Consider the following 27,915-nt stretch of genomic DNA (forward strand, 5'->3'; position numbering starts at 1 on the left):
GTCTGATTCTGCAAACCAACTTCCAGGAGCATCAGATGAGCATCTGACAAGGCCCTGCTCCCTCCTCATGTCCAGGCCACCTGGCCAGTGGCTTGGCATGAGCAACTCTAAGGCTGGTAACTATGATAACAACCTTGCAGAACCTGTGTGTGTGTGTGTGTGTGTATGTGTGTATGAATGAATGTGAGAATAAATTTGAGACTGAATGGAATGTTATAACTATAACTAACTGCTTACTATGATTCTTTCTGTATTCACAATAAATGTGGTATTTTGCCTTTTTCCCTTTAATAAGATCCTGCTGGTTTTTATTTTATTGGTACAACATACAGACCCCCTTGGAAATCTTAGACATAGTCTGCAGACCCCCAGGGGTCCACAGATACAGCTTGAGAACCACTGATTTAGGGCCCCAGTCCTGTAAATCGCACTGCACCGATGGACCCCTCTACTTCAGCCCATTTATGCAAAGCAGTTTGCAGGGTCAGGACCTAGGTGTGTTTTCACCTCTGTCCTTTCAGACCCCAGGAGGTGATGTAACTGCTTGTACTTGTGGGTAACGTCACTGGCTCCCCTTCTTAAACTCTGGCGCGCTCACCAGCACCCGCAATCAAGTGACCCCAGCCAGTGACGCACAAGCACCCAGGGCACAGAGGAACGCCAGCCCCGCTGCAGCGCCCTGGGGACCCGCGGGGGAACGGCTCTGCTGCTCCGAAGCGCTCTCCGCAGGCCCCGTGCTGAGCGCGTGCCCGGCTCCCCGGGGACAGGGGGCCTCGGCACGCGCCGCGCGCCACTGTCCGCTGCCCCGCTGCGACTCCAATCAGCGCCCCCTCCCCCCACCCGGCCCCGTGAGCGCGCGGTCACGTGACGGGCTGCGGCCGGCCCACAAGCGGGCTGCGGGACAGAGCGTGTTCACAGCCCGGAAGCCCCGCCCCCGAGCGGGCTGAGCCCCGCCCCCTGCTCCGCGGCCGCCCGCCCCTCCCCGCCCGCCCGCCCGGCTCTCCGCGGCGCAGTCGGCCGGCCGAGGCCATGGTGGAGCCGGCAGACGAGGCGCCGCTGCTCTTCTGGGCCGAGGGCCCCGCGGTCTCCCTGCCGCAGCCCGAGCCGGAGCGGGGCGGCTGGAGCCTGGCCCCGGGGGGCGGCGCGGCGTGGGGCGGCCCCGGGGCGCTGCCGCGGGGGCCGGAGGCGGAGGCGGACCAGATCGTGGCGGTGTTCGTGGTCACCTTCGATCCCCGCTCCGGTAAGGGCGGCCCGGCCCGCGGGGGTGCTGCGCCCCCGCCGTGCGCTGCCGGGGAGCCGCGGGAGACCACCCCCCCCCCCCACCCCACACCGCATCCATCCTCCGGGCTCAGCGGCCGGGCTCCGCTGTGATGAGCTGGGCCGGCCTCGGCAGGTTCCCAGGGAAACGCTGCTGCCCCCTGTCGCCTCCTTCCTGACCCCCCCTCCCCCGCTCCCAGGCTGAGCAGCTTGGTCATCGCTGTTATGAGTTGGGGAGGCCTCGGCAGGTCCCCAGGAAAACGCTGCCTCCCCTCGCTTCCACTTTCCCTTCTCCTTCCTATCCCCCAGCCCCCTGGTGTGTCTGCAGGGAATGAGAGACACCTTGGGAATTCTGCTCCTCTTCCTGCCCCGCCACCACTCTCCGGTTGAGCAGCCTGGCCATCGCTGTTATGAGTGGGGAAGGCCTCAACAGGTCCCTTCTCAAGGGACCTACTGCACACCTCACACAGCTAGTGCTCAGGCCCACAGGGATGAGAGGGAAACCGTGTGGAAATCTTTCTCTCCTACTCTCTCCCTTCCCTCCTCCCTGGCTCAGCAGCCTGATCATCATTGTGATGAGTTGGGGGGGGCAGCAGGTTCCCAGAAAATACTGCTATATTCCCCCTCTTTCAGAAAAGATTGCTACATTCCTCCTCTTTAAATCCTCCCTGTCACCCACTGATCTTCATGGGGTGATGGAAAAGCCCTGGGAACCTCTCCCCACTTCAGTATCCTGTACTCTGGTGATGAGCTTGAGGCGGGTCTCTGCAGCTTTCTCTCAAATGAGAATATTGTGCTGCGTGTCCCTGTTTTCCCCATAGGTATTGATTGGTAGTGAGGTGAGGCAAGTCATGGAAGCCTCACCCACCAAACATTGTCTACAAACAGTCATTCGCTGTACATACAGTGTGTTAGATGGTGATTAACATAGCCACCATCACTACAGTATCTGACCACTTCCCCAGTGTGCATGTTGTTTTCCTGTGACTTGCATTATATTTGCCAAGTATAATGCAACAAAATGCTAGTTACTTCCATTCATGCAACTTTGAGATCTTGGTGTTACTTTCCCTTCCTCATCATGGGACCTGTGCAGATTAATAACACTCTGTTTATCTATAGTGCCTTTCTTCTAGGAATCTCAAGTGCTTTACATACGCTAAGGAATTAAGCCTCTCAGAATTCCTGTGAAATAGGTAGAAGAGTAGTACAGATGAGGAAACAAGTACAGAGAAAAAAGAACAGGAGTACTTGTGACACCTTAGAGACTAACAAATTTATTTGAGCATAAGCTTTCGTGAGCTACAGCTCACTTCATCGGATGCATGCAGTGGAAAATATAGTGGGGAGATTTTATATACACAGAGAACATGTGTTACCATACACATGTAACAAGAGTGATCAGGTAAGGTGAGCTATTACCCAGGGGAGGAGGGGACCTTTTGTAGTGATAATCAAGGTGGGCCATTTCCAGCAGTTGACAAGAATGTGTGAGGAAGGCGGGGGGGGGGCGGATGGGGGGAGTAAACAAGGGGAATAGTTTTACTTTGTGTAATGACCCATCCACCCCCAGTCTTTATTCAAGCCTTAGTTAATTGTGTCCAGTTTGCAAATTAATTCCAATTCAGCAGTCTCTTGTTGGAGTCTGTTTTTGAAGGTTTTTTGTTGAGGAATTGCCACTTTGAGGTCTGTAATCAAGTGACCAAAGAGATTGAAGTGTTCTCCGACTGGTTTTTGAATGTTATAATTCTTGACACCTGATTTGTGTCCATTTATTCTTTTATGTAGAGACTGTCCAGTTTGGCCAACGTACATGGCAGAGGGGCATTGCTGGCACATGATGGCATATATCACATTGGTAGATGTGTAGGTGAACGAGCCTCTGACAGTGTGGCTGATGTGATTAGGCCCTATGATGGTGTCCCCTGAATAGATATGTGGACACAGTTGGCAACGGGCTTTGTTGCAAGGATAGGTTCCTGGGTTAGTGTTTTTGTTGTGTGGCTGCTGGTGAGTATTTGCTTCAGATTGGGGGGCTGTCTGTAAGCAAGGACTGGCCTGTCTCTCAAGATCTGTGAGAGTGGTGGGTCATCCTTCAGGATAGGTTGTAGATCTTTGATGATGCGTTGGAGAGGTTTTAGTTGGGGGCTGAAGGTGACGGCTAGTGGCGTTCTATTGTTATCTTTGTTGGGCCTGTCCTGTAGTAGGTAACTTCTGGGTACTCTTCTGGCTCTGTCAGTCTGTTTCTTCACTTCAGCAGGTGGGTATTGTAGTTGTAAGAATGCTTGATAGAGATCTTGTAGGTGTTTGTCTCTGTCTGAGGGGTTGGAGCAAATGCGGTTGTGTCGTAGAGCTTGGCTGTAGACAATGGATTGTGTGGTGTGGTCTGGATGAAAGCTGGAGGCATGTAGGTAGGCATAGTGGTCAGTAGGTTTCCAGTATAGGGTGGTGTTTATGTGACCATCGCTTATTAGGACTGTAGTGTCCAGGAAGTGGATCTCTTGCGGGTACCCATAGCAATGCCGCTGATTTGAAGGTATACGTTGTCCCCAAATGTGAAATAGTTATGGGTGAGGACAAAGTCACAAAATTCAGCCACCGGGTTTGCCGTGACGTTATCGGGGATACTGTTCCTGACGGCTTGTTGTCCATCTTTGTGTGGAATGTTGGTGTAGAGGGCTTCTATATCCATAGTGGCCAGGATGGTGTTTTCAGGAAGATCACCGATGGATTGTAGTTTCCTCGGAAAGTCAGTGGTGTCTTGAAGATAGCTGGGAGTGCTGGTAGCGTAGGGCCTGAGGCGGGAGTCTCCATAGCCAGACCATCCTGCTGTCAGGGTGCCAATGCCTGAGATGATGGGGCATCCAGGATTTCTAGGTTTATGGATCTTGGGTAGCAGATAGAATACCCCTGGTCGGGGTTCCAGGGGTATGTCTGTGCAGATTTGTTCTTGTGCTTTTTCAGGGAGTTTCTTGAACAAATGGTGTAGTTTCTTTTGGTAATTCTCAGTGGGATCAGAGGGTAATGGCTTGTAGAAAGTGGTGGTGTTCATATTCCGACCTATTCATGATGATGACAGCACCTCCTTTGTCACTTTTTGATTATGATGTCAGAGTTGTTTCTGAGGCTGTAGATGGCATTGTGTTCTGCACGGCTGAGGTTATGGGGCAAGTGATGCTGCTTTTTCACAATTTCAGCCCGTGCACGTCGCCGGAAGTACTCTATGTAGAAGTCCAGCCTGTTGTTTCGACCTTCAGGAGGAGTCCACCCAGAATTCTTCTTTTTATAGTGTTGGTAGGAAGGTCTCTGTGGGTTAGTATGTTGTTCAGAGGTGTGTTGGAAATATTCCTTGAGTCGGAGACAGGATTCTAGGTCACCACAGAACTATATAATGTTCGTGGGGGTGGAGGGGCAGAAGGAGAGGCCTCGAGATAGGGCAGGTTATTCTGCTGGGCTAAGGGTATAGTTGGATAGATTAACAATATTGCTGAGTGGGTTAAGGGAACCACTGTTGTGGCCCCTTGTGGCATGTAGTAGTTTAGTGTCCTTTTTCTTTTGTAGAGAAGCAAGTATGTGTTGTAAATGGCTTGTGTAGTTTTTGTAAAGTCCAGCCACGAGGAAGCTTCTGTGGAAGGTTGTTTTTTTATGAGAGTATCCAGTTCTGAGAGCTCATTCTTAATCTTTCCCTGGTTGCTGTAGAGGATGTTGATCAGGTGGTTCCGCAGTTTCTTTGAGAGTGTGTGGCACAAGCAGTCAGCATAGTGTGTGGTATGTAGATTGTAATGGATTTTTTACCTTCAGTCCTTTTGGTATGATGTCCATCTGTTTTCATTTGGAAAGGAAGATGATGTCTGTCTGTATCTGTACAAGTTTTTTCATGAAGTTGATAGATTTCCACTCCATACGGCTAAATTCAGTGCCTTGCACAATGACAGGTTTCAGAGTAGCAGCCATGTTAGTCGGTATCTGCAAAAAGAAAAGGAGTACTTGTTGCACCTTAGAGACTAAGAAATTTATTTGAGCATAAGCTTTCGTGAACTATAGCTCACTTCATCGGATGCATGCAGTAGAAAACACAGTGGGGAGATTTTTATAGAGGCTCTCTTGTCTGACTATGCAGGAAGTCAGTGGCAAAGCTGGGATAAGAATTCAAGATTTTTGACTTCCATTCTCACTAGATTCACTGCCTTTTTACTGATTCTGCACATCCAGCATGGGGGGAGGCAGGGCGGAGAATGTATGTAGGTAGGTGTGTTGCCACATCAGAATAAGTAACTGGGAGAAGAGGGCATATGGGAAATAGGGGTTAGCACTAGGATTTAATTTTCTGTTAGTGCAGGAGTGGCTTTCTTTAATGTGCAGCCAAAATAGGTGATCTCAGTGGTGTTACATCAGCGTAGTGGACCCCACAGTATAATAATCAAGGGGGTGGGGTTTAGTGCTCCAAATAAGTATGATGTTAAATATGATTAGTCTCCCTAGACAAACCTCAGTTTTTCCTAAAACTCCTCTGCCATTTTGTGAGTAGGCAGTTGGGCACACAGAGTGAAAAGTGGTCCTGCAGAAGCTGGACTGCTTTCCAGCTGTACTTTTAAGTACTAGGTAATGGCGGGTAACATACCAGTACATCTTGGTTTTGGTGCTGGTTTTATCTGCTGTGGAGGGTTGTACTAAAGTGCTTCCATGTATACAATATAATTCACAGGGAAATATTGAAAATGGGATGTAAAGAGAGGGTCAAATTTGACCGCTATTGTCCACATGCAACTTTTCAAAGGGGGGAAAACAATCACTCTTCATACTTCTCTACAACAAATAACTTTAGAAAACTAGGTTTAGTAGCAGTAGTTAAGGCTATGATGATGTCACGGTATCTGTGACTTCCAGGAACCTCCGTGTCCTTTTCTGCATCAGCCCTGGGGCAGTGGGGCTGGGCTGCAGCACCCAGGCAGCAGGGGGCCCTAGAGCTGCCAGCTGCTGTGGGGGTTAGGGGTCCCCCGGAGTTCCCAGCTGCTGTGCAGTGGGTGGGACCCTGGAGCCCCAGCAGCTGTGGGTGCTGGACCCTCCTCCCTCCCCATTTTGTCAGGGATATTTTTAGTAAATGTCAGGGACAGGTCAGGGGCCTCCATGAATTTTTGTTTATTGCCCATGACTTATCCATGACTTTTACTAAATATATCCGTGACAAAATCTTAGCCTTAGCAATAGTGTCTGTATGGAAGAGGTAAATTACGTCCCTTGATGGGCATGTAGAGCATTGACTTGTGCTGCTTCTTCTTAGTGTATGCGTAATGTGCCTCAGATGGCCCATGACCAGGATTCATCACCGAATTTGGTCCACTGGTTGGATCATTAGCTTCCCCAGCTTGGGCTGGGTATTGACAGGGAGTGCGACATGAACGCTGATCTATGCCTCCTGACTTGTGCTGACTGTACCCAACAAATCACAGCTCTGCTACATATTTATTGGTGTAATACCTGTATTGAGTTCTGTCTGCACAGGTGACTTGGATTCTTTTGTTTGATGCTTAAGAGATTAATGTTGTTTTCCCGAGGAGTGGTGAACTTATCTCTCAACTGTCTTTCATCACGCACTTGCGATCTTGCTCAGTCCTACACAAACTTGGTATTAATTCTCTTCTGTTATTGACCTAAGTAACCAATCATGACACTGAGATTACAGAAAATGCTAACCCCTTCGTTGATAGCCCACCACTGCATCCGCTGTTGTCCATTATTAACTTCCTGTTGGTAGGTCAGCGCATACCTGCCAAATAAATTCACACATGCTGTGCTGCTGTTCTGTCTGCCTCGATCTAGAGTCTTATATAGCATCCATCACTTATGTATATGTTTGTACATACACTTCAGATAGTGATCGGCTTCTTGTGGCTTTGTGTGAGAGGGCTAGGGTGGCTATGCAGAAGGGCTGGGTCAAAGAAGTAAGTTTTGCTTTTTGTTCTGAATACGCTAAAGTTTCTGTGTATCCTGACCTCTTCTGGGAGTAAGTTATGGGCAGTGGCCAAGAAAGTTTGGTCTCCTGCATGCACAAGCTTTGCTCTTGAGGTTAACAGTCCCATAATGCCACAGGAACCTGGCTCTCATGGGAGATCATGACCACGCAGGGTGTGCTGGTCCCTTGGGTAACTTGTGCCAAGCCCATGGAGGACTCTGATGGTGAAGACTTCTTCTTTGGTATGGCTTGGGGAGGTAACAACAATTACAAACTTATATCTAGATATGATAGTAGGGACTTTGCGACAGCAGTGAGCTGGTGCATGTCCTTCAGGCCCCTGGCTAAAGAACAAATGGACACTCAGAAATGATGTGCTCAATCATTTGTGCCTGGTGACCACAGTCTCATACAGGTGTTTGCCTCATTTTCCATTTAAAGAGGGTTTGTCCACATCTCCCGAGAGATGTCCTGATTTGATTCAATCTGCACCAGTCTTTCCAACATAAATCAAAACCCGGTGGTTCCTTGACAGGGTCAACAATGAGCTGTTTGTTTTGCATGGTCAAAACACTCCCTGTGGTTCTCCATTTAGCCTCAGCATCAAAGTTAAGTGTAAGAGTCTTGATGCGGATCCATAGAAGGTTGCAGGATTTTAATTTTGTCTTTGGAGGGTTCTGCAGGTCATCATGCAGCGGGATCTTCGTGTTTGCATTGACATGGTTGAAAAAGTGAGATGTCTGGGCAGCTCTTCTGATCTGTGGAGGCTGGATATGCGATAGGACTGGGAGCCAGTCGACCAGTGTCAGGAATGCTCAAATTGACTCTTTGCGCATGGCATTATTGAGTTGAGTATCAAGGCGTTTAGTGTGACTGCTGTGAAACCACACTGGCGCACAGTATGCAGCAGCAGAATGTACCAAGGCAGTTGTTGTGGTTTGTAAGGTCCATGGACTGGAGCCCCATGATGTTCTGGCCAATTTTCTGATAAGCACAACATGAGACCTGACCTTATAGTGGGTGTTCTCGAGGTGTTGTCGAAAGGTTAAACTCTGGTCCAGTGTAACACCGAGATACTTTGAGTTAGCCTCATGGCTGACGCTCTCACTGCAGAACTGCACCACGAGTTTGGTATTAGCCATTTTATTGTTCAGATGGAAAATGGTCACCATGGTTTTTTTCGTGTTAGGCCTAAGTTTCCAGCATTGGAAATAATCAGCCATTGTGCTAAGATCTCAGGTTAGGGTGCCGCTGATGGTATGGAGGCTTGTGTGCTGAATAGCTAGGGCAATGTCATCCGCATGGATTAATTTCCTCAACTCCATTGCTGGTATATCCATGGTGTAAAGATGAAAAAGTATCGGGGCCAGGACAGAGCCCTGAGGGATGCCAGATTGAAGAGTTCTTGGTCTACTGATCTGGCCATTAAGGTGTACCTTAACCAGTGGTCCCTGGTCATCGCCGCCAAGAGGCGGATCGTTTGCCGACAGTGAATGATGTGGGAGACCTTGAGGAGGAAGGCCCTATCTCCAGCTGGTGTCATATGCTGAGCACAGATCAACAAGGATGATTCCTGTCTTCAACTTCTGTTGGAATCCTGTCTCAGTATAGCCGATGAGTGAAGCTACTTGGTCACAGCAGTTCCTCCTCCGGTGAAATCCTGCCTGCTTCTCTGGGAGGATGTCTTTGATAATGTCAGACAGATGGTAGAGCAACCCCCCCCACCATGAGTTTTTTATGTCTGGTAACTTTGTCGTCATCTTTTGAGTGTGTTTCTTGGAGGTCCATGATGCCAATGTGATGATCTTTGAGGGTCCTAGAGAGGTAATCCGCTTTTTCTATGGACATCCCTTCTACAGTAAGTTGGTATATTTGGAGGACTGGCCCAACTGTTCTTTTCTGGTCCTGAAAAGGGTGGTTTGGGGAAATATAAACATTGCTACTTTCACTGGGAGGTCGGTAAAATGACGTCCAGTGGCCAGTCAAGGACATTGGTACGTTCGTGAATTTGCACAAAACACGCAAAACACCAGCACTTAACAGGAGCATCACGTGAAGGTTGTTGTCTTGCTCCAAAGGTGAAGACTGAAATATAGAATTTGACCTGGAATTCCATGAGCTAGTGAAGAGTAGAGCACTGGAGGGGATGTGCTGTCAGAGGCTTGCTTTGCTGAACAGATGGGTTGCTATGTCCTGCGCCACCAGGAACGGTTCTAAGATCAGCTGTTTCATACCTAGGTAGAGAGAATTATAGTAATTAAGCCTGGAGGTTGTGAATGTTTGGATCACCAAAATCCAAACCCAAATGGAGAAGCCACAGCTGGTCATCCTGCCAGCTGGAAAGGGGAAAAGGTGTGTTTTGTGTGGCTTTATTGGGTATCCAGAAACAGCAAGGAGTCCAGATAGGGCTCACCTGTAGGATAGACACAGGAGGGACAAGATAAAGAGAAGCACTGCTGTGGGAACTTCAGGCTAAAGAGAGATACAGTCTCGCATTTTTTGAGGCACTTGTATCGAGCTTTCAATGTTTGGCATCTTGGAATGTTGCACACAGTGCTGGCTGCCCCATTCCTGTATCCAGATGCCACTCTCTAAAAGAAATAGGAGCAGGTCAAATTATGTCTCTCGCTACTTATGTGATCGTGGTGGGCAGCTAACTATCTTGGTAGTAAGTTTGAGATGTAGGGGAAGCCTACTCTTAAAATGCTGCATCGGCGCAGCTGTACCATTGTATTGCTTTAATAAAGACACTCTAAGGGCACGTCTACACTACAAAATTAAGTCGACCTAAGTTATGTTGATGTACGACATCGCAGTAATTAAATCACGTTTGCATGTCCAATGCACTTGGAGAATTGTGAGACTGTTTCTGAAAGGCAGTAACAGTCAATGTGAGCAACACAGTGTCTGCACTGACACTGCATCGACATAATTACATCAACTTCAGTGCTATGCCTCTCGTGGAGGTGGAGTTATTATGTCAGTGTAGTGGGCGAGTTACATCAGTGGGAGCTACATTTTAGTGTAGACACTTACTGAGTTAGGTCGACGTAATTAACTCTCGTATAGAGCAGGCCTAAGTTGATGGGAGAGAGCTCTCCCGTCAGTGAAGTTGATCCAGTAGCTCTTCTGCTGACAGAACTGTCTACATGGGGGTTAAGTCGGTATAACTATGTCACTCTGGGATGTGGATTTCATCCCTGAGCAATGTAATTATTATACCGATATAAGTCTGTAGTGTTCTTAATAACTTAATAACTACTGGTCCTGCAACTGCAGGATTAGGCCTACAAGTGAACCAATAACTGCTTTAAAAAAGTCCAATTCACCATTATTAAGCTGTTTGTTTCTCTTTTGTATTTCTTTCATTCTCCAAATCGAGCTAAACCATGTTCAGTTTCACTTTCTGGTTCTCAGGCACTAGCCCAGCGTTGCAGTGTTGTGTTGCAGGTACTGCTTGGGAGTGTAGAGATCTAAAAGTGTGTTCACTAACATATAGATCTTCATGTCAGGGTGTGATGCCCCCCAGCCGCCGCCATCCCCATGAACATTATTAAAGAGGCTAAATGCTGGTGTCATAGTAGCTTCTGGGAGCATCCAAAAATAAGAGGGATAGTGCAGAAAGTTACAAGGGAAACTTTTTTTGGCTCCATTCCTTCCAGAAGCTGCTATCCTGGTGCTGTCGAATGGCTTACAAAAGTTCTTCAAGATACCTGTGAGCTTCTCTCTTTAAAGCCTCGCATTGTGCTCTAAAGTTCAAGTTGTTTGGATGATGCTTGGGAAGTCCTTCCTCACCAGCCTGGGAGCTGCTTTGTGCATGGCCAGGGAGCAGGATAGGCTTCCTGCTCTCACAGAGGCTTCTCCCTTCCCCCTCCCTGTTGTCTGCCGGCAGCTAAGCTTGTACCTGTGGGAAAAGTCGCTCCTTTGTTTGCTCTAGCATCTCACCTGACTGATTTTTATCTCTTTGCTTGCTCCGTGACTGCCACGTCGCACAGGGCAAGGTGGTGAGAGTGACTGCCCAGGAGTACAGGTGTTGGTGGCTAATTTTCTTTTTAATGAAAGATCCTAGAAAACAGTGCAACTGAATGAGTTTATTCAGGTGTGAGCATGGTGATCTCCTGTGGCTTAAAGCACAAGACAGGGTTCTAGTTCCACTTGCTCTGCCACTGACCTGCTTTGTGGAACTGGGTGTATTACTTAACCTCTGTCTGTTCACACATCTGTGAAATGGGAATAATACTTGCCAACCCCCGCAGCAATATTTGTGGCTTAACTAATTGAAGGTACTTCGTCTGAAAGGTGCTGTGGAATGATAACGTATTACTATTAACTCTGCAGCTGAAGATCAGTAGTTGATTCATTCTGAGCATTAGACTTTCAATTGTGTTTGAAAGAGGAACCTGCGGGAGAACTTGGGAACTTGGCGCTAACCACAACTTGTGGTTGAGGGAGCTCTGGTCTACTTCCTTAAACTCTTCAGGGAAGGATCATCTTGTGTCTTTTTAAAAACAGTTATACATTTTAAAAAGTGGCTACATATAACTCTAAACACAAACCACAGGCATTATCATAGTGGCTTCCTCTGCCAGCCTTGTACACTGCCGAAAAGGCACATGTACATCAATAAAGACTCTGTCTTCATATGTATTTGTACAGCACCTAGGGTGACCAGATGTCCCAATTTTATAGGGACAGTCCCGATTTTGGGGTCTTTGTCTTGTATAGACACCTATTACCCCCACACCCCCGTCCTGATTTTCCACACTTGCTGTCTGGTCACCCTAACAGCACCTTGCACAGTAGAGCCCTGATTGGGGAATCGGGGCGTTACCATCATAAAATGAGAAATCCCCTTTGTACTCAAGTCAGCATCTGCCAGAGAGTCCTTTGTAATGGAAAAGCTCTCCCTTATCCTCACTTCCATGCTTGGTTGTAGCGACTTTACGTTAGCTGTGTGATGACATTGCTGACAAGACAGCCTAGGACTGGCCTCCCCATCTGTGAACAGAATGGATGCACATGAAATCTCTGCTGTTTATTGTCATTAACTTGCTGTATCACCAGGCCCCAAAACCTGTTGGAAACACTATCTACTTGAGCAGAAAAATAGGCTACTAAATTCTAGTAGCTAAATAGAATTATTTGTGCTCCCTCCTTTGTGCAATACGTAAAATACAAAGAAGGGCCAGGATTTTCAGCAATAGTCCCCTAAAGTTAGGCACTTATTTAAATGTGGAGCACCCCACAGCTCCTACTGACCCACATGGGTGCTGCTGAGCGCTCAGCTAGTTTTGAAAATCAGCTACTTATATAGGTGTCAAATTGTAGGCTCTTGTTTCTCAAAGTCATGGCCAAGTCTAAGGCCTTGTCTAAACACACAAGTGGTACTGTTTTAACTACACTGCTGTAAAGTGATGTATTCTCCCCACACATTCCCAGTGTGGATGTTGTTAAATACGTATAGTGTTTGGGAAGGGGAATAAACTATACTGACACCAGGTGCTTTCATACTGGTATAACTGTGTCAACGCTAGGCCTTGTAGTAGTATAACTTTTGGTGGGAAAAATCTCATCCCTGAATATTTGTATTGATCCAAAATCTGTGTGTAGCCCACAAATCTGTTGTGAAAAATTTTAGGATTAGATTGATTTGTAATATTTTTTGTCTTTTATATGGATCATCTTTCATCTAAAAAAATATTCTCTCTTATCTCCACCCCAAGATCAGACTTCTTAGTTATTCTTTTCTATTTCAGGCATTAAACTTTTTCTTGTTGGGGTGATAGTTGCCAATTTATTCAGTCTTAATCTTTTCTATATCTGTGCACTTTTGAATTTGCTGGAACAATTATTGTGTTGTAGAGTTAGGAGGTTGGGAAATCTGTGAAACATTTCAGTCAGCTCTTAAAATATTAATTAATTAAAGAGGTGTTCCATGGAAGCTGTATTAAGGCGTTGGCTTTAAGATTCCTGTTTGACCAGTCTTACCAAGGAAGATAATGGGCTTCCAGAGAAATGATCCATTGCCCAAGCAGAGCCATCAAGAAGGATAGGCGTGGTCGTGGAGTCTCCACACCCACACTTTGAGTGTGAGGTGGAATACCAGCTGTCCTGTGGTTTGTAGACGTGATGGTTTGTGGGCTATCAAACCATTAAAATATCACAGGTCTAGGACTGAGGATTGCATGTACTGGGCCTTGGACTAGTGAAAAGGAGGAAATCCTTCTTGTAACAACGTTTTATGTACTAAAAAATACAGCCAGCTGATTTGCTCAGAGGCTTGGAATGTTAGAAGCTTTGACAAAGATGGATTTGTTGGCAGAGTGCAGGTGAAGCAGTCAAAGGTACACAACAAACTTGTTAACCCAGTACTTGAGTTTTTCACATGAATATCATGGCCACATATGTGGCGTGCATGTATTTTTATATATATATCTTTTTTTTAAGCAGCAAGATTCCACTGACATGAGCATGGCCGGTGCTACAGTTTTCCGTGTGGTATGTGTAAACTCCTCCCTACCAGTAGTGATCAGAACGCTTTCACTTTTAGCCATAAATCTACATACAAAGTTCTGGCCTGGGCTTTTTAATACCCCTTCATGAGCCTGGCAGAATGGAGAGGGAGTCCAGTTTCCATTCGTCTTGGAGATTTGACTTCTAAATGATTTAGATAGTAGCACACAGAATACACCTATAAAGTTTGTGGATGATGCCAAGCTGGGAGGGGTTGCAAGTGCTTTGGAGGATAGAATTAAAATTCAAAATGATCTGGACAAACTAGAGAAATGATCTGAAGTAAATAGGATGAAATTCAATACAGACAAATGCAAAGTACTCCACTTAGGAAGGAATAACAGATTACACACATACAAAATGGGAAATGACTGCCTGTGAAGGAGTACTGCAGAAAGGGATCTGGGGTCCTAGTGGATCACAGGCTAAATATGAGTGGAGAACAGTGTAACACTGTTGCAAAAAATAAAATAAGCAGACCTCATTCTGGGATGTATTAGCAGAAGTGTTGTAAACAAGACCACGAGAAGTAATTCTTCTGCTCTACTCCATGCTGATAAGGCCTCAGCTGGAGTATTGTGTCCAGTTCTGGGTGCCACATTTCAGGAAGAATGTGGACATATTGGAGAGAGTCCAGAAAAGAGCAACAAAAATAATTAAAGGTCTAGAAAACATGACCTGTGAGGAAAGATTGAACACATTGGGTTTGTTTAGTCTGGAGAAGACTGAGAGGGGACATAACAGTTTTCAAGTATATAAAAGGTTGTTACAAGGAGGAGTGTGAAAAATTGTTCTCTTTAACCTCTGAGGATAGGACAAGAAGCAATGGGCTTAAATTACAGCAAGAGAGGTTTAAATTGGACATTAAAAAAAACTTCCTAACTGTCAGGGTTGTTACACATTGGATCAAATTGTCTAGGAAGGTTGTGAACTCTCCGTCATTGGAGATTTTTAAGAGCAGGTTAGACAAACACCTGTCAGGGATGGTCTAGTTATTGCGTAGCCTGCAGGGGACTGGACTAGATGACCTCTTGAGGTCCCTTCCAATCCTATGATTCTGTGCTTCTTTCCTCTCTTGAACAGATTTCCTCTAAAATCCTTTCTGAATCCAAGGTTTTATCATGGCAACATGATGCACTTACCAAATGCCTGGCTATTTAACATTACGTCCTTCCCTTTGCTCTGCTTTTGCACTACAGTGCTGTGGAGAGGGATCAGATTCTCAGCTTTGGAGACTGAAGTCTTCTGTCCACAGAACTCACGCAGCACAAACATCAGTAGAGTTAGCCCCTCTTTCACTGCCCTGACCCAATACCTGGCTGCTGCCTGGCAAGGCTTGGAGGGGCAAGTCTGCAAGACATTAAATAGGTTCCGAAATAACTGTTGAGGCTCATGCGATGTACTAGTGGTCAATGCAGCATGTCTGTCTCACAAACAGTACATGGAGTGTGGTAAGGTTGCATTTGTGCTCTGTCTCAGGTACTGGAGAGACCCATCTCACTGTAATGCCATGTAATCACCGCCCTGTGTTGCTCCAAAAACTTGCCTTTTAAAATAGTGTTATCAGTGCACTGCTCCTTGGTACCCAAGTGGTTGAAACCTGACTGCTGTTGATTTGTTGCTGCTTTATCTTTAGTAGAGTGTGGGACCCTTTTCCATGCCAATGAAAAGTTATTGCTCCTTTGCCCCACAGGTAACATGGTGGAATGGTGTTTGCCCCACGACATTGACTTAGAAGGTGTTGAGTTCAAATCCATGGCAAGTGGGTCGCACAAAGTCCAGTCAGATTTCATGTGAGTATATTTGTGCTGCGCTGCTCCTTCCCATCCTCCTTAGCCACACACGCCCTCCTCCCTTAGTCCAAAGCAGTAAAAATGAGCACTGCCCATCAACTAAGGCCTCCCAAATTGACTTGTCACAAAACTAGCTGCTTTGGAGTGAATTTTCCAGATATTTAGCATCTGCTGCATCAAACATCTGCTATTTATGTAGGTCCTAACGTAGAATGACTTCTGCTATGGTGGCCAGCCTGCCAACAAGAGCAGATCTGGTTCCTAGAGGTACTGACGCTAACGCATGAGGCAGGAACAAACAAGGAAGTTAACAGAATTGCTAATTTCAGGCTCTGTTAGGAATATCCGCAGTCAGGCCACGTGGTGGGGATGGAGCAAATTCTTTTCCAAATGGAAAAGAGTAAAACTGGGGGGAAGGGGAGGTTTTTTTGTTTGTGGTTTTAAGAGAGAACACAAAAGAAAACATGTTTAAAAAAACTTACTTTATAAAGTGTGATGTGTTATCCTCACTGTTCTTTGGAAACATGACGTTATGCTCCCTGGGCCTGGCTTTCTACCCGAGCCTCTCTTCTGAAAATTTCCCCATCATTGCTAACACAGGTTCCACTGCACCAGTGCTAGCAAAGGTCTGGCTTTTAGTGGCAGGAGAGGCACGGGAGGCTGCCAGCTTTCTGAATGCCATGTAATGTAGACCATGCTCTAAATAGATTTAGAAGACTTGGTTAAAATGGCAGAGGCCTGTGTGCACAGGAGGAGATGAAGGGGGTGGGGAACTGATATTTTTGATGGCCCTTCCTAGGATCTGTTTGTTATACCTTGCCATGTATATGCCTCTCTTCCCACTCTCCCCCTTTCTAGTTATTTTTTGTTGCACGTTTGTCCCCAGTTATTTCCGGAAAGGGCTCTGCTTCGGCCTGGCCTGCTTTGAAAACATGCCCGTGGAGAGCGAATTAGAGCGTGGCGCCCGCATGAAGTCTGTGGGGATTCTCTCCCCTTCATACACCCTGCTCTATAGATACATGCACTTCCTGGAGAACCAGGTCCGGTAAGTTGTCTGTGGGATACAGGATTGGCTGCCTGTGCACCTTACTGAAAGGTCTGAACGTTTGTGTGGATGGTTGGATGTGAAGGTTTCCCAGGCTACACTGGACATCAGGTTGGGTGTCATTTGAAAGGTAACTTTCCCTGGATGTGCAATAAGGTTTTGGCTTTGAGCTAAGACTTTGAAATGTTGCCCCACTAAGACCTTTTTCCGAGAAAGAGTACTTCTCCATGTGTGTGTTACAGGAAATGAAGATAATGATGGAGGAAAGAAATTAAAAAAAATTACACACTGAAGTGGTCCTGTATTACTAACTCAAGTTTAATCTGCTGGAGAATTGCTTGTTTTGAACAGGTATTAGAACAAAGTAATTGTTGATTTCCCGCCTGTTCCTTAAAACATCAATTTGCTAAAGGTTTCTTGAAATATTTTTAGAGCCAACAGTGAGATTTTGTTCTTGGCTACATACATGCTTCTGCTGTCTACACGAAAAGCGCTGTCCAGTGGGACTGCAGGATCAGAGCTTGCTAAGGGAATTAAGTAAGGGTAAAAGAGGACTTGCAGGAAAACACCATCTTGTTTGAACTTGTTCTAAATGTTAAAAACCAGGATCCATTCTACCATGCATGGAGTATGAGAGTCCTGCCTGACCGTATCAGCCCTGCCCAGGTTCCTTGGATGCACTGAAAGATACAGATGCTCATGATGCTGGTGCCACAGCCTGTGAAAACTGAGGCACCCACGGCTGAATTTCGGACTAGGAGACATATGTGGCTATGGGCACGGGCCCTGGGGTCTGTGGACTCCATAAACCTTTGCTACTTTTTGTCTTTTCCAGACACCAGCTGGAGATGCCAGGGCATTACTCCCACCTAGAGGCGTTCTATGATGACAAGAAGGGGGTTCTCCCTGCTGGCAAGGGTACCTCCAGCTCTCAGCCACCCGTCCACTGGCTGCCCTCCATCCACAGATACATGTATCCAGAGATGAAGGTGAGGCTGGCGCTGTCCAGTTTGTATGAACATGCAGTGCACTGATGCTCCCGATGGGTAGAGGACTAGCTAATTTGCGTATAGCAATTCTCTCTGCTGGCCAAGCTAGTGGAGTTTTCTCCATGCATTTCAACATTCATGGGATGAGCCCTAAGCTACTCAGGCAGCAGCTATCCTCTGTTGCAGTGTGCTGCTCTTGCTCCCACGCATCTAGTATTACAAGCACTGGGCGGTGTGTATCTACAACTTGCTCCCATATTCTGCTTCTGTATTTAGCATCTCTGTGTGTGTTCCTGTAGCATCTCTCACAAGCCATTCTCTTCCCCTGGCCCTCAGATCACACACCCCGCAGGCTGTATGTCTCAGTTCATTAAGTTCTTTGGAGAGCAGATCCTCATCCTCTGGAAGTTCGCTCTGCTACGCAAGCGCATTTTGATATTTTCACCACCGCCAGTAGGAGTTGTCTGCTATAGAGGTACGGAGTCAAGGTCAAAACCCTCAAACCTCTACCTTCCCACGCCTGAAGGACAGTGACTTTTACACATGTGCACACACCCCTCCTTGCTGATACAGAGGGATGCAGTGCCGTTCTCCTAAGCCCACTGCTAGAGAAGGGGATGGGCAGGGTTTTGCAAGGCAACCCTGAGGCTCCCCTCCCCCACTTCTTGCAAGCATACTTTGTTGGTCCGAAGAGCTATGAACCTCAACTCTTGTCTCTGTGTGGCCGCACCAGATGCTGTTGCCTGACTTTCATTCCACCAAGCAGCGGGGTGCAGGGGGAGATAATGTCTAAACATTCTGCAGGAACTTAAGTAAGAATTTAAATAATGTGTTGCCCAATGGGAGAGTCAGAGGGAAATGTAAGCATTTCAGTGTCAGTCAGATGCCACTATGCTGTGCTATGAACACTGTGTGTTAAGGAGCACTTGGGGCAAATGGGGACAAGAGAAACAAGGAGGGGGCACTGTGGACCCTACTCAGAGGGAATATTGTGGGCATAATGTTATCCCTTTCTCTCACCTGCAGTGTATTGCTGTTGCTGCCTAGCCAATGTCTCGCTGCCTGGCATTGGGGGCACCGTTCCAGAGTCTAAGCCTTTTTTCTATGTGAATGTGGCAGACATAGAAATGCTGGAGACTGAAGTGTCTTATGTGGCCTGTAAGTACAACAGCTTCTTTCCTTCCCTACTGCTTCACCCCAAGCTGCGATCTCTGATGGGTCAGGAGGTACCTTTTAGAACTTAAGCTGAAAAAAATCTCCTGATGGTGAGAGATACTGTGAAATAAAAGAGGAGAGATCTTAACCTGCGTGGGTATGGCCAGGTACTGTTCTCACCCAGCAAAGACTGGATTGTAACGTGCCTGGGTGTGGCTGTGTCTTGTTCTCATCGAAAAGCAAAGCAAGAGAGAGTGTCTGAAAATCTTCCTCTCACACTGGTCCCGGCAGGCACAACGGAAAAGATCTTTGAGGAGAAGCGAGATCTCTACGATGTCTATGTGGATAACCAGAATGTGAAGACGCACCATGAGCACCTGCAGCCGCTCCTGAAGATTAACAGTGCCGACAAGGAAAAATACCGGCGGCTCAATGACCAGAGGTAGTGGAGGGGACCTGAGTGGTGGAGCAATGGGACCAGTATCTCGATCTCTGAATTGTCTTGTCTTCATTTTCCTGATTTCTTGCTGCTTTGGTTCATTCTTTTGACCCTCTCATTCAACACCTTTATGGTGGCTGTTTGTATTACAGCAGGGCCTAGAGACTTCAGCTGAGATCAGGGCACCTTTGTGCTGGGCACTGTGCAAACACATAGTAGTAACCCGTCCCTGTCATTCTTAAATAGACAAGGTAGATAAAGCGTGTGAAGGGAAACAGGCACGGAGATGAAGTGACTTTGCCCAGGGTCATGCAGTGGGTTTAGGGGCAGAGCTGGGAGTAGAATCCAGATTGCCTGACTACCAGGCAAGTGCCCTGTCCATGGGACTCTTCTGCCACCTATAGATTAAAGATGAAGGTTTTGGTATCTTTATTTCCAATAAATGGTGATGTCTTCAGTCAGAATACTGTTGCTATTGCTCTGTGTTTCGTTGCTTGTACATGTTTGATTTGCCTCTCTTCTCCCAGGCAGATGTTGATGTACTCTCAGGAGGTGGAGGAGGACTGCAGCTCCTGTGAAGAGGACCTCTTTATCTTGTGAGTTGCTCTCTGCACCACTGAATAACAACCAGGCTGTGGGGAGTCTTTTAAAGTGTGGTTTCGCACTGAGGGCCTGTGCATCAATGACAGCCTGGGGACCAATCGTTGTCTCACTGGTTTCATATCACACTAGCTTAGCTTGCAAATAGAGATGTTTGGGGGGCTGGAAGTGTTTGGAGGGGATATGGAGACCCATAAAGCATGGGCTGGAAATGGAAGAGATTTCTAGAACACCAGCATCTTCTGACCCTCTTCAGAATTCCTGGCTATGCTGGGGGAGGCTAAACAGCTTGTTGAGATGCAGATAATGCTCTGGCTGTGGGGAGCAAACTGCCTCTGCTTGTTGGCTGGGCGGTTACATGGGTGGCAGTTTCAGAGGAGGCTGGGGTGAAGGGTTGGGTAATGCTTGTGTGGTTCCTGAAGTCTGTGAGGAAATACATGGCAGCCGAAGTACTAAGACGCTGGCTCCTCCAATGGAGCCCTTCACCATGGACTATTATTGCTCATGCCTGTGCTGGGAAAGGGATATACATGAGTAATGCGATGAAATTGTCTAAAGGAAAATTGAGGGTGAATATTAAGGAGGGCTTGCCAAGACTGAGGTGCTTTGGACTATGAACAGCCTGCCACAGTGCACAGGGGAAGCCTCATTACTCGAGTTATTTAAAACTAGACTGTGGTTGGAGAGGATATGGGACCAGGAACAGTGCTATACCTGAAAGGGGATGAAGGTGGTGGCCAATCGAACTTTCATCTCCAAGTTCTGTTCCTTGTTTGGTGTGGAAGATTAGTCATAGCTAGAATCTGGTGGCTCAAGAACAGGTAATGGAGAAAGCATTTGGGTCAGCGTAGTGGCTTGGTGCTTTTGTCCACTCAGTTCCCCTACTGCCCCTACTGTATTAGGGGAAGACGTATGTTGGATTTTTACACTTGGTCTTTTACTCCCCACAGTAAATGTGTGTGAGTCAGTGCCTAGCTTAAATAAGCCAGCCTGAAGCCTGTTGAGTAAAAGTTGTTACTGACCTACCACAAAGGTCAGGACTGTGCAATACCATGGTGCAAGGAAGGTAGGAATGTTTAAAGTGGGACTCTGGGAACGGTGTAGAAAATGTCTTCCATTTTTCTTTTTATTCCCATCTCCTCTTCCCTTTTGGCTGTGTCCTCTTGCAGATTTTTCATGGAGCAGAACAATCGGATATTTCAGACACTGATGGAGGTGTCAGCCAGCCAGGACAAGACCTTGACAGCTGACCATGCCCGGGGCATGGGCCTGGACCCACAAGGTGACCGAAGCTTCCTAATGGACCTGCTGGAAGTGTATGGCATTGATGTCATGCTAGTCATTGATAACCCATGCTGCACTTAAACTGAGGACAAGAGAGACAGGGAGCAGCGATGGCTTTTTAAAGACTATGGAACATTGCTTAGGAGCATCACTGGAACTCACCACACAGTCACTGGAAGGATCTCATTTATTTAATAACTTTATACAGAAAAGTATTTATAATTTTAAACAAAATGTGATTTTATTTTCCTTTCTTCAGGACTGACTGCTCAAGGTTTGGTTTGGTTTGGTATTTTCGTGATATCCATAGGAGCAACAGCACCTTTTCACCAACCCTCACAGTTGACATTGGCAACTGTTTTTGGCCTAGTCTGGATTTGTGAGGCGCTGGAGATTTCAGGGAAAGCACCTTCTCTCATGGGGACCAATGTGGAATCATGTATATTTGAGCCTTCAGGAGTTGACTGTGGAGAATGTCCCCTCCAACTGGGTATCGTACAGTGCTCCCCAATCTTTTCAACATCCTCCACCCTACCGTGTCTCTCACTGGGGACAGTTAATTATGCAAATTAGACTCTGTACACCCCACTTGCCCACCTTTTCAGCAGTTGAGTTGGAGTCCAACCACCATCCCCATCTATGGCAGAAGAAAACTGTTAAGACTAGATGTACTACAGGATCACGTGATCACTTTAAATTATGGGATGGTAGAAGGTGTTACAGTCTCACTTCCAGCATTTGAAAGGTGGAGTTATCTCAAGCCTACCCTCCCTTTTTCATGCCAGGAGTGCAGGAGAACAGAGAAGCTCTTCACCTCCTGGTGTCTCCTAACTCCTCTATTTATTAGTTGCATGGATCCTGCTTCGATTAAAGATTTTAAAACAGCAGGATAGTGTCCAGGTAGCTCCTGCTGAGCAGCGACCAATATCACAACAGCACCCTGCAGTTGCTGTGCTTTGCAGTCTCTTCTGAGGGCAGGCTTGAGCATCGTTGATAGAGCTGTGTGGGAAATGCTTGGCTCTAACTCCTCATCAGCACTTCCTTTATGGTTAGCTTCAGCAACAGAACAGGCAGAATCTTTCTGCAGGGTCTGCTACTTACTCTGGCTTCCTGTTTTGTTCTTCCAGTGCCATGAGTTCGTATCTGTTTGTGCTTAGCCCTGGCTACCTACCAGTTATTGTTCTGCTTGAGCGTTCAGTTAAGTGGATCATCTTTTGTCAGGCAGCTGTCAATGGGACAGTCCACTTATTTTTCAGTCAGAGATCCAACCTCTTGTAGCCCTGGTGCCTGGCTGGCCTTACTATTTGCAATGAGTTCCCTTGTGGCTTGGAGTTCTCTTCTGACTCAGCTGCCAGAAGAGGAAATGAGGATGTGTGTGTATTGGTCGGGGGGAGTCAAAGTACCAGATTTTTCTTCCTGCCCATTAGCTCTGCTTCTCCTCAGCATTAGGATTTCTCACTCCTCAGCAATGGGTGTGGGCCAGTGACCACTGGCTGGACCATAGGGCCCCTTGCTTGTTCCTGTGAAAGGCTGGCTCTGTTCAGCATGCCTTCCTCCCCTTGCAACACTTGAATGTATGGTGCTAAGTCCTAGGAGTAACTAGCTGCCTTGCAGCACCTGATGTTCTTACTGGCACTCGTTCAACAAGGGAGTACCACTGACTGCCCTGTCCTGGTGACTTCAGTAGGTTTACTCACATGTTGGAAGTTAGGCTTATGCTTAAGTACCTTGTTTGAACTGGGACCATAATGATCTAGCTGCCCTTTCCCCTACCCTTATTTCAGCATTGTGGCTCTCTTGTAAGCCATAATCCAGCATTTCATGTTCTAGCCCTATAGTTACTATGGAAGTGTTTCTTGACACTCCAGTCCTTCTTTCTTCTGGATTTTGCTGCTGGATAGGGTTCAGCCTGACCACGCTACATTCCCCCAGTTCCTTGTTTTAACCCATATATTTATTTACACACACCTCCCCCTCAACGAATACCCTACACTGCATCACTGATTTAGCGTCCGTGCCTTTTGAGGTGCTTAGAGGCAGGCACGTTCCATCTCTCCATGGAGTTTATCTCCAGCAGACATCTCAGCTGTTTGCTTGAGATTCAGGGTCTTTCCTAACCCAAGGGAGCAGAGAGCTTGATGTTGAGGGAAGGGAAAGGATGTGGCACAGGCAAATCAAGGCCCTCCTAATGCTAGTTTAACTAGTATAATACATAGCACTTCACAGCCTCCAAGTGCTGGGTGAGCAAAGTGGACTCTTTTTTTTTTTTCTCTCTGTTTCTCCTGGGCTCTGGCTACTTTCCTACTGGAGAAAAACATGCTGCTACTTTTGTTGTGTATCCTCTGCAGTTGTATTGCATTAATTCTCCCAACAAGGCTAGGGTGTGACAGATGGAAGAATCTGAACAGAGCTGGTTGCAATTAAAAGGTCACTTCTGAGGAAGGCTTTTTCTTGATTTTTGTTTTGTTTTTCTTCTGACCTCTCTTTCAAGCAGAATCGCCCAATACAATCCACATTTGACTCTGCCTTCCCACCTCATTTCTGTTGGGTTCTATCTCTCTAGCCATCCCCACCCAAAGAAGATTCTCTCTGCAAGGAGGAAGGTATGGCAGACTTGCGTTACTAGGGCTTGAGTAACCTGTTAGGAATAAACAAAGGCATTGAAATGTGAATCACCTAGCTCCTTTTCGCTACTGCTTGACTAGGAGTTTTGCTCTGATCAGATTGGGGGGGCCCTCTCCTGCTCCCACTGAAGTCAGTAGTTCTGTTGATCTGAGTAGGAGCAGGCGTTTAGTTTGTATCCTTGGGAAGTTACAGCCCTCTGCAACCTGAGTCTTTCGAACATGTTTCTGAGCTGCAGCAGGGCTGTGTGTGTTCATGTGCTGTCAGAAAACCAGCTCCACCAGATAGCATTGCCAGAAGAGGATAAAGGAGGAGCAGCAAAGCAATGGCATAGCTAGGGTAAAAGAATCAGCTGTCTTGCATCCCAGCTCGATAGCTATAGCCTGTCTGGTCTCCTGTTTCCATAAGTCTCTCTTGAAAGGCAGATGCTGCAGGAGGTGAGACATATCCAAACAAGAAGGGTCTCCTCATTACCCTATTGGAGGGAATTTGCTGCCTAAATATGAGGCAGTGCTGTGAGTCACCTGCTCTGCCTCTCTGAAGTAATTCCTGCTCATGCCTGGCTTCTTGGTAGTGAACACAGTGGTAGTTCTGCAGCCTTAGGGTAGATGTGTGCAACCCAACAGTGCGGTAAGGGATTGCTTAAGAATTGCTAAGGAAGCAGTCACTGGTTTCTGCCTTTGAAGACAAAGCACTCTTGCATATATTTCCTCCTAGCATAACAGCCAACATGGATCTGAATTCTTCCCCTCTTCCTTCAAAAGTCAGTACTTGAGAATTACTGCAACCCTGGGTAGTGCTTTGCTGTTCTGGGGTTTTGTTTTTTTTTAAACACAATGCAGCTAGAACATCTTGGTTGAGGAGTGTATTTTGGGGGTGGGGGTAGAGGAGGAGAACGTGTTTAACAGTAAAGCTTGTTTGTTGATTGATTTGATTAAAAGGAGGGCAAGATGTGACAGCGTCTTTGTCATTGGGAACTAGTGGAAAATCCTCTTCTGTGGAAATTTTGAAAGTACTTTGCCTTTAAAGTGGTGCCTTTAGGTTTTTCTAAGGTGACCATGGCTGTTAACATTTGTAGTTGCATGCCATCTGATCCCCTCATAACAGCCATAACGGCCCTCCATACAGTTTCGGAACCCCGATTGGGCCCTCAGGCCAAAAAGTTTGCCCACTCTTGGTGTAATCCATTGTTCCTTCTTAAGTGGAGTACTTTGCATTTGTCCTTTTTGAATTTCATCGTATTTACTTCAGACCATTTCTCTAGATCATTCTGAATTTGAATCCTATTCACCAAAGCACCCACAACCCCTCCCAGCTTGGTATAGTTCACAAACTTTATAAGTGCACTCTATCTAAATCATTTGATGAAGATATTGAACAGAATCAGACCCAGAACTAATCCCTGTGGGACCCACTTGATATGCCCTTCTATCTTGATTGTGAACCACTGATAACTACTTTCTGGGAATGGTTTTCCAATTAGTTATGCACTTACCTTTTGTGGCTCCAACTAAGTTATATTTCCCTAGTTTGTTTATGAGACGGTCATGCGAGACAGTATCAAAAGCTGCACTAAAGACAAGATATACCACATCTACTGCTTCACCCCCCTTGTTACCCTGTCAAAGAAAGCTATTACATTGCTTTGACATGATTTGTTCTTGACAATAAGGTGAAAAGTAACAGCATGGATTTATCTTCTTAGTGTTTGCAAATTGATTGCTTAATTATTTGCTCCATTATCTTTCTGGGTACTGAAGTTAAGCTGACTGGTCTGTAATTTGCTGGGTTGTTCTCATTTCCCTTTTTATAAATGGGCATTATATTTGCCCTTTTCCAGTCCTCTGGAATCTCTTCCGTTCTTCTTCCATGATTTTTCAAAGATAATTGTTAATGGCTCTCATCTCCTCAGTCAGCTCCTTGAGTATTCTAGGATGGATTTCATCAGGCCCTGGTGACATCTAAATTGTTCTTTCCCTATTTTAGCCTCTGATTCTATGTCATTTTCACTGGCATTCACTGTGTTAGATGTGCAATTGCTACTAATCTTTTTGGTGAAAACTGAAACAAAACATTTAATACTTCTGCCATTTTCACACTTCCTGTTCCTGTTTTTCCCCCCTCATTGAGTAATGGATCTACCCTCTCCTTGGCCTTCCTCTTGCTTCCAATGTATTGTTTTCTTGTTCCCCTTTGTCTGTAGCTAGTTTAATCTTTTGTGCCTTGGCCTGTTTAATTTTATCCCTACATGTTTGTTTATATTCATTCTTCATAATTTGACCTAGTTTCCACTTTTTGTAGGACTCTTATTTTGAGTTTCAAATCAATGATAATCTCCTGGTAAAGCCAGGGTGTCCTCTTGCCATGCTTCCAATCATTCCTATGCAGTGGAATATTGTGCCCTTAATGTCTCTTGAACTGTTTTTCCCCTTAGACTTGCTTCCCATGGGAATCTTACCTACCAACTCCATGAATTTGCTAAAGTCTGTCTTCTTGAAATTCATTATCTTTATTTTCCTTCCTACCATTTCATGATCACTTTCACCTGTTGCCTTCCCCTTGTCAAGCAAATCTAGCCTCTCTCTCCCACAGTGCCTACAGTCTGAAAGGGGTACATTTATTTCTCTGTCCCAGAGAAATAGCATAGTTCTGTCTATAGATGGTATTTAAATAGCCCTATTACCATAGTATGATCAGCTCCTATTCTTTAGTGTATGCTCACAACAGCCTGGTGAAGAAAGGAAATGCTATTACCCTGCGTTACTGCTAGGAAGTCTGTACTGGACAGGGAATTGAGTGCAGCTCTCTCAAGTCCCAGGCTTGTACACTAACCCCTAGGCCACTATTTCTCTGTGCTGTCTTAATAAAAAGGGGGCCCCAGATTTAGTAAAATTCTGCAGGGGCTTTTCAGCCAGTTTCCTTATTTACCAAATGGATGGTTAGAGCAACATGGTTTAGTAGACTGAGTACTGCTTGAGGAAGGCTGGAGTTATTTCCTCAACTGTTAGTGGCTCCCAGACAGCCACTAAGCTGCAAAGGAGCAGCTTGCATGGGTACAGTGACACTTGTATTTCTCAGTGAGAAGAGCAGCACTGACTTTTAAAGGCTGAATTGTTTCCACAGAGGGGCCAAGACAAACTTGCACACCAAAACAGCAATTTCATGTGTTTTTAAACTATTAAAGCTCACATTTTAACATGACTTCTTTCTTGTTTTTCTGTCCTGGGACTGTAATTATGCCTTACGGGTTCATGATGAAAGCAGCAGGACTCAGAGCTTTAGGAAGCCTTGATAATTCACTGAATGCTGTAACTCAACCACTCCTGTTTGTATAACAGGGGGGGAGTGATAAGTAGCCATGCTTAAAAGAAACCCCAAACCCTCACTTTCCATAGCACCTACAGTTAGTTAAGCATAGCAATTTATACAACAGAGAGAAGGAAAGTGATAGCAAAATACCACTGTTTGTGGTGTAGCTCTTTCAGGTAGGGTGGTCTCAAATGGGCAGTATTCAATTGGGCCTCAACCTGAGCAAAAAGTCTTATTTCCTTAGCCTTACATTCACCCTTTTTTAGCCAGGCCCCTTACACTGAAAAGCATGTTGCTGCAGTGATGTTTCAAAAGAGAAGGCAGCAGCAAAAGTGTCATTCAGGCACAGATGGATTTCCTACCAAGGTCCTGTAACTTGATAGTACAAAGGCCAATAACAAAGACAAAGTAATGAGTAATAGCAGGGACAATTTAACCTTCATGTTACACACTGCAGGACTAACCACCAAAACGAAGGACTAATTTTCTCAATTTAGAGGGCCAGGCCCCCCAGAATACATAAACTGTTAGGAATATTCAGAGGGTTAAGGGATAGAAAAAGAACATTAATCAGTGCAACAACTTCATTTCAGTCACTGTAAAGAGAGAAACAAAAATAATTAGGTGGCAGCTACTAAGAAAAGACAGTGACCCTTCAAGTTTGAAAAGGAGAGGAATACAATAAGGAATGGGATAAAAGGACCAGTTCAATGCTTCTTTTTATGTGCTATGCTGCTGCAAGAACAAAAAGGAGAAACTTATTAGAAAGCAATGCACCTAAACAGCATCAAAGGGCTAATTTTAGAGTGTGTCATTACCTAGTAGAACTTGGTGGTGCTGAATATTTTTTGAAGATCCAAAAAAAATAAATATTCAAAATGTAAAGCCAACCACTCAAGGAACCAGCAAAGGGTTTGTTTTGCAGAGATGGTCTTCAAATATGAATGGAGCAGGAT

The 27,915-nt window shown here is 45.9% G+C and overlaps 2 protein-coding genes across 6 annotated transcripts in view; one reads left to right on the forward strand and one right to left on the reverse strand.

The window, feature by feature from the left end:
- The first annotated feature begins 1,002 nt into the window (after positions 1–1,002).
- Positions 1,003–26,851, forward strand: DENND11 (DENN domain containing 11). 2 transcript variants are annotated; one of them, XR_012156044.1, is made up of 9 exons: positions 1,003–1,240; positions 15,417–15,516; positions 16,403–16,561; positions 17,397–17,550; positions 17,887–18,025; positions 18,577–18,708; positions 18,997–19,147; positions 19,676–19,740; positions 20,914–20,932. XR_012156044.1 is itself a non-coding variant. In XM_073322205.1 (9 exons), the coding sequence occupies exons 1-9, from the start codon at positions 1,030–1,032 to the stop codon at positions 21,107–21,109; spliced, it is 1,311 nt and encodes a 436-aa protein (XP_073178306.1). In that variant the 5' UTR covers positions 1,003–1,029; the 3' UTR covers positions 21,110–26,851. The 2 variants fall into 2 exon arrangements, 1 of the variants encoding a protein (XP_073178306.1); XM_073322205.1 differs by having other exon boundaries at positions 19,672–19,740; positions 20,914–26,851.
- The window catches only part of AGK (acylglycerol kinase), a 62,916-nt gene continuing 60,520 nt past the window's right edge, over positions 25,520–27,915 (reverse strand). For all 4 annotated transcript variants that reach the window (XM_073322228.1, XM_073322256.1, XM_073322238.1 and 1 more), the window contains one exon: positions 25,520–27,915. This exon is cut by the window's right edge and continues 1,024 nt beyond it. The gene's annotated coding sequence lies outside the window, so the exon portion shown is untranslated.

This window comes from Lepidochelys kempii, chromosome 1, assembly GCF_965140265.1.
Source record: "Lepidochelys kempii isolate rLepKem1 chromosome 1, rLepKem1.hap2, whole genome shotgun sequence".
Lineage (NCBI taxonomy): Eukaryota > Metazoa > Chordata > Testudines > Cheloniidae > Lepidochelys > Lepidochelys kempii.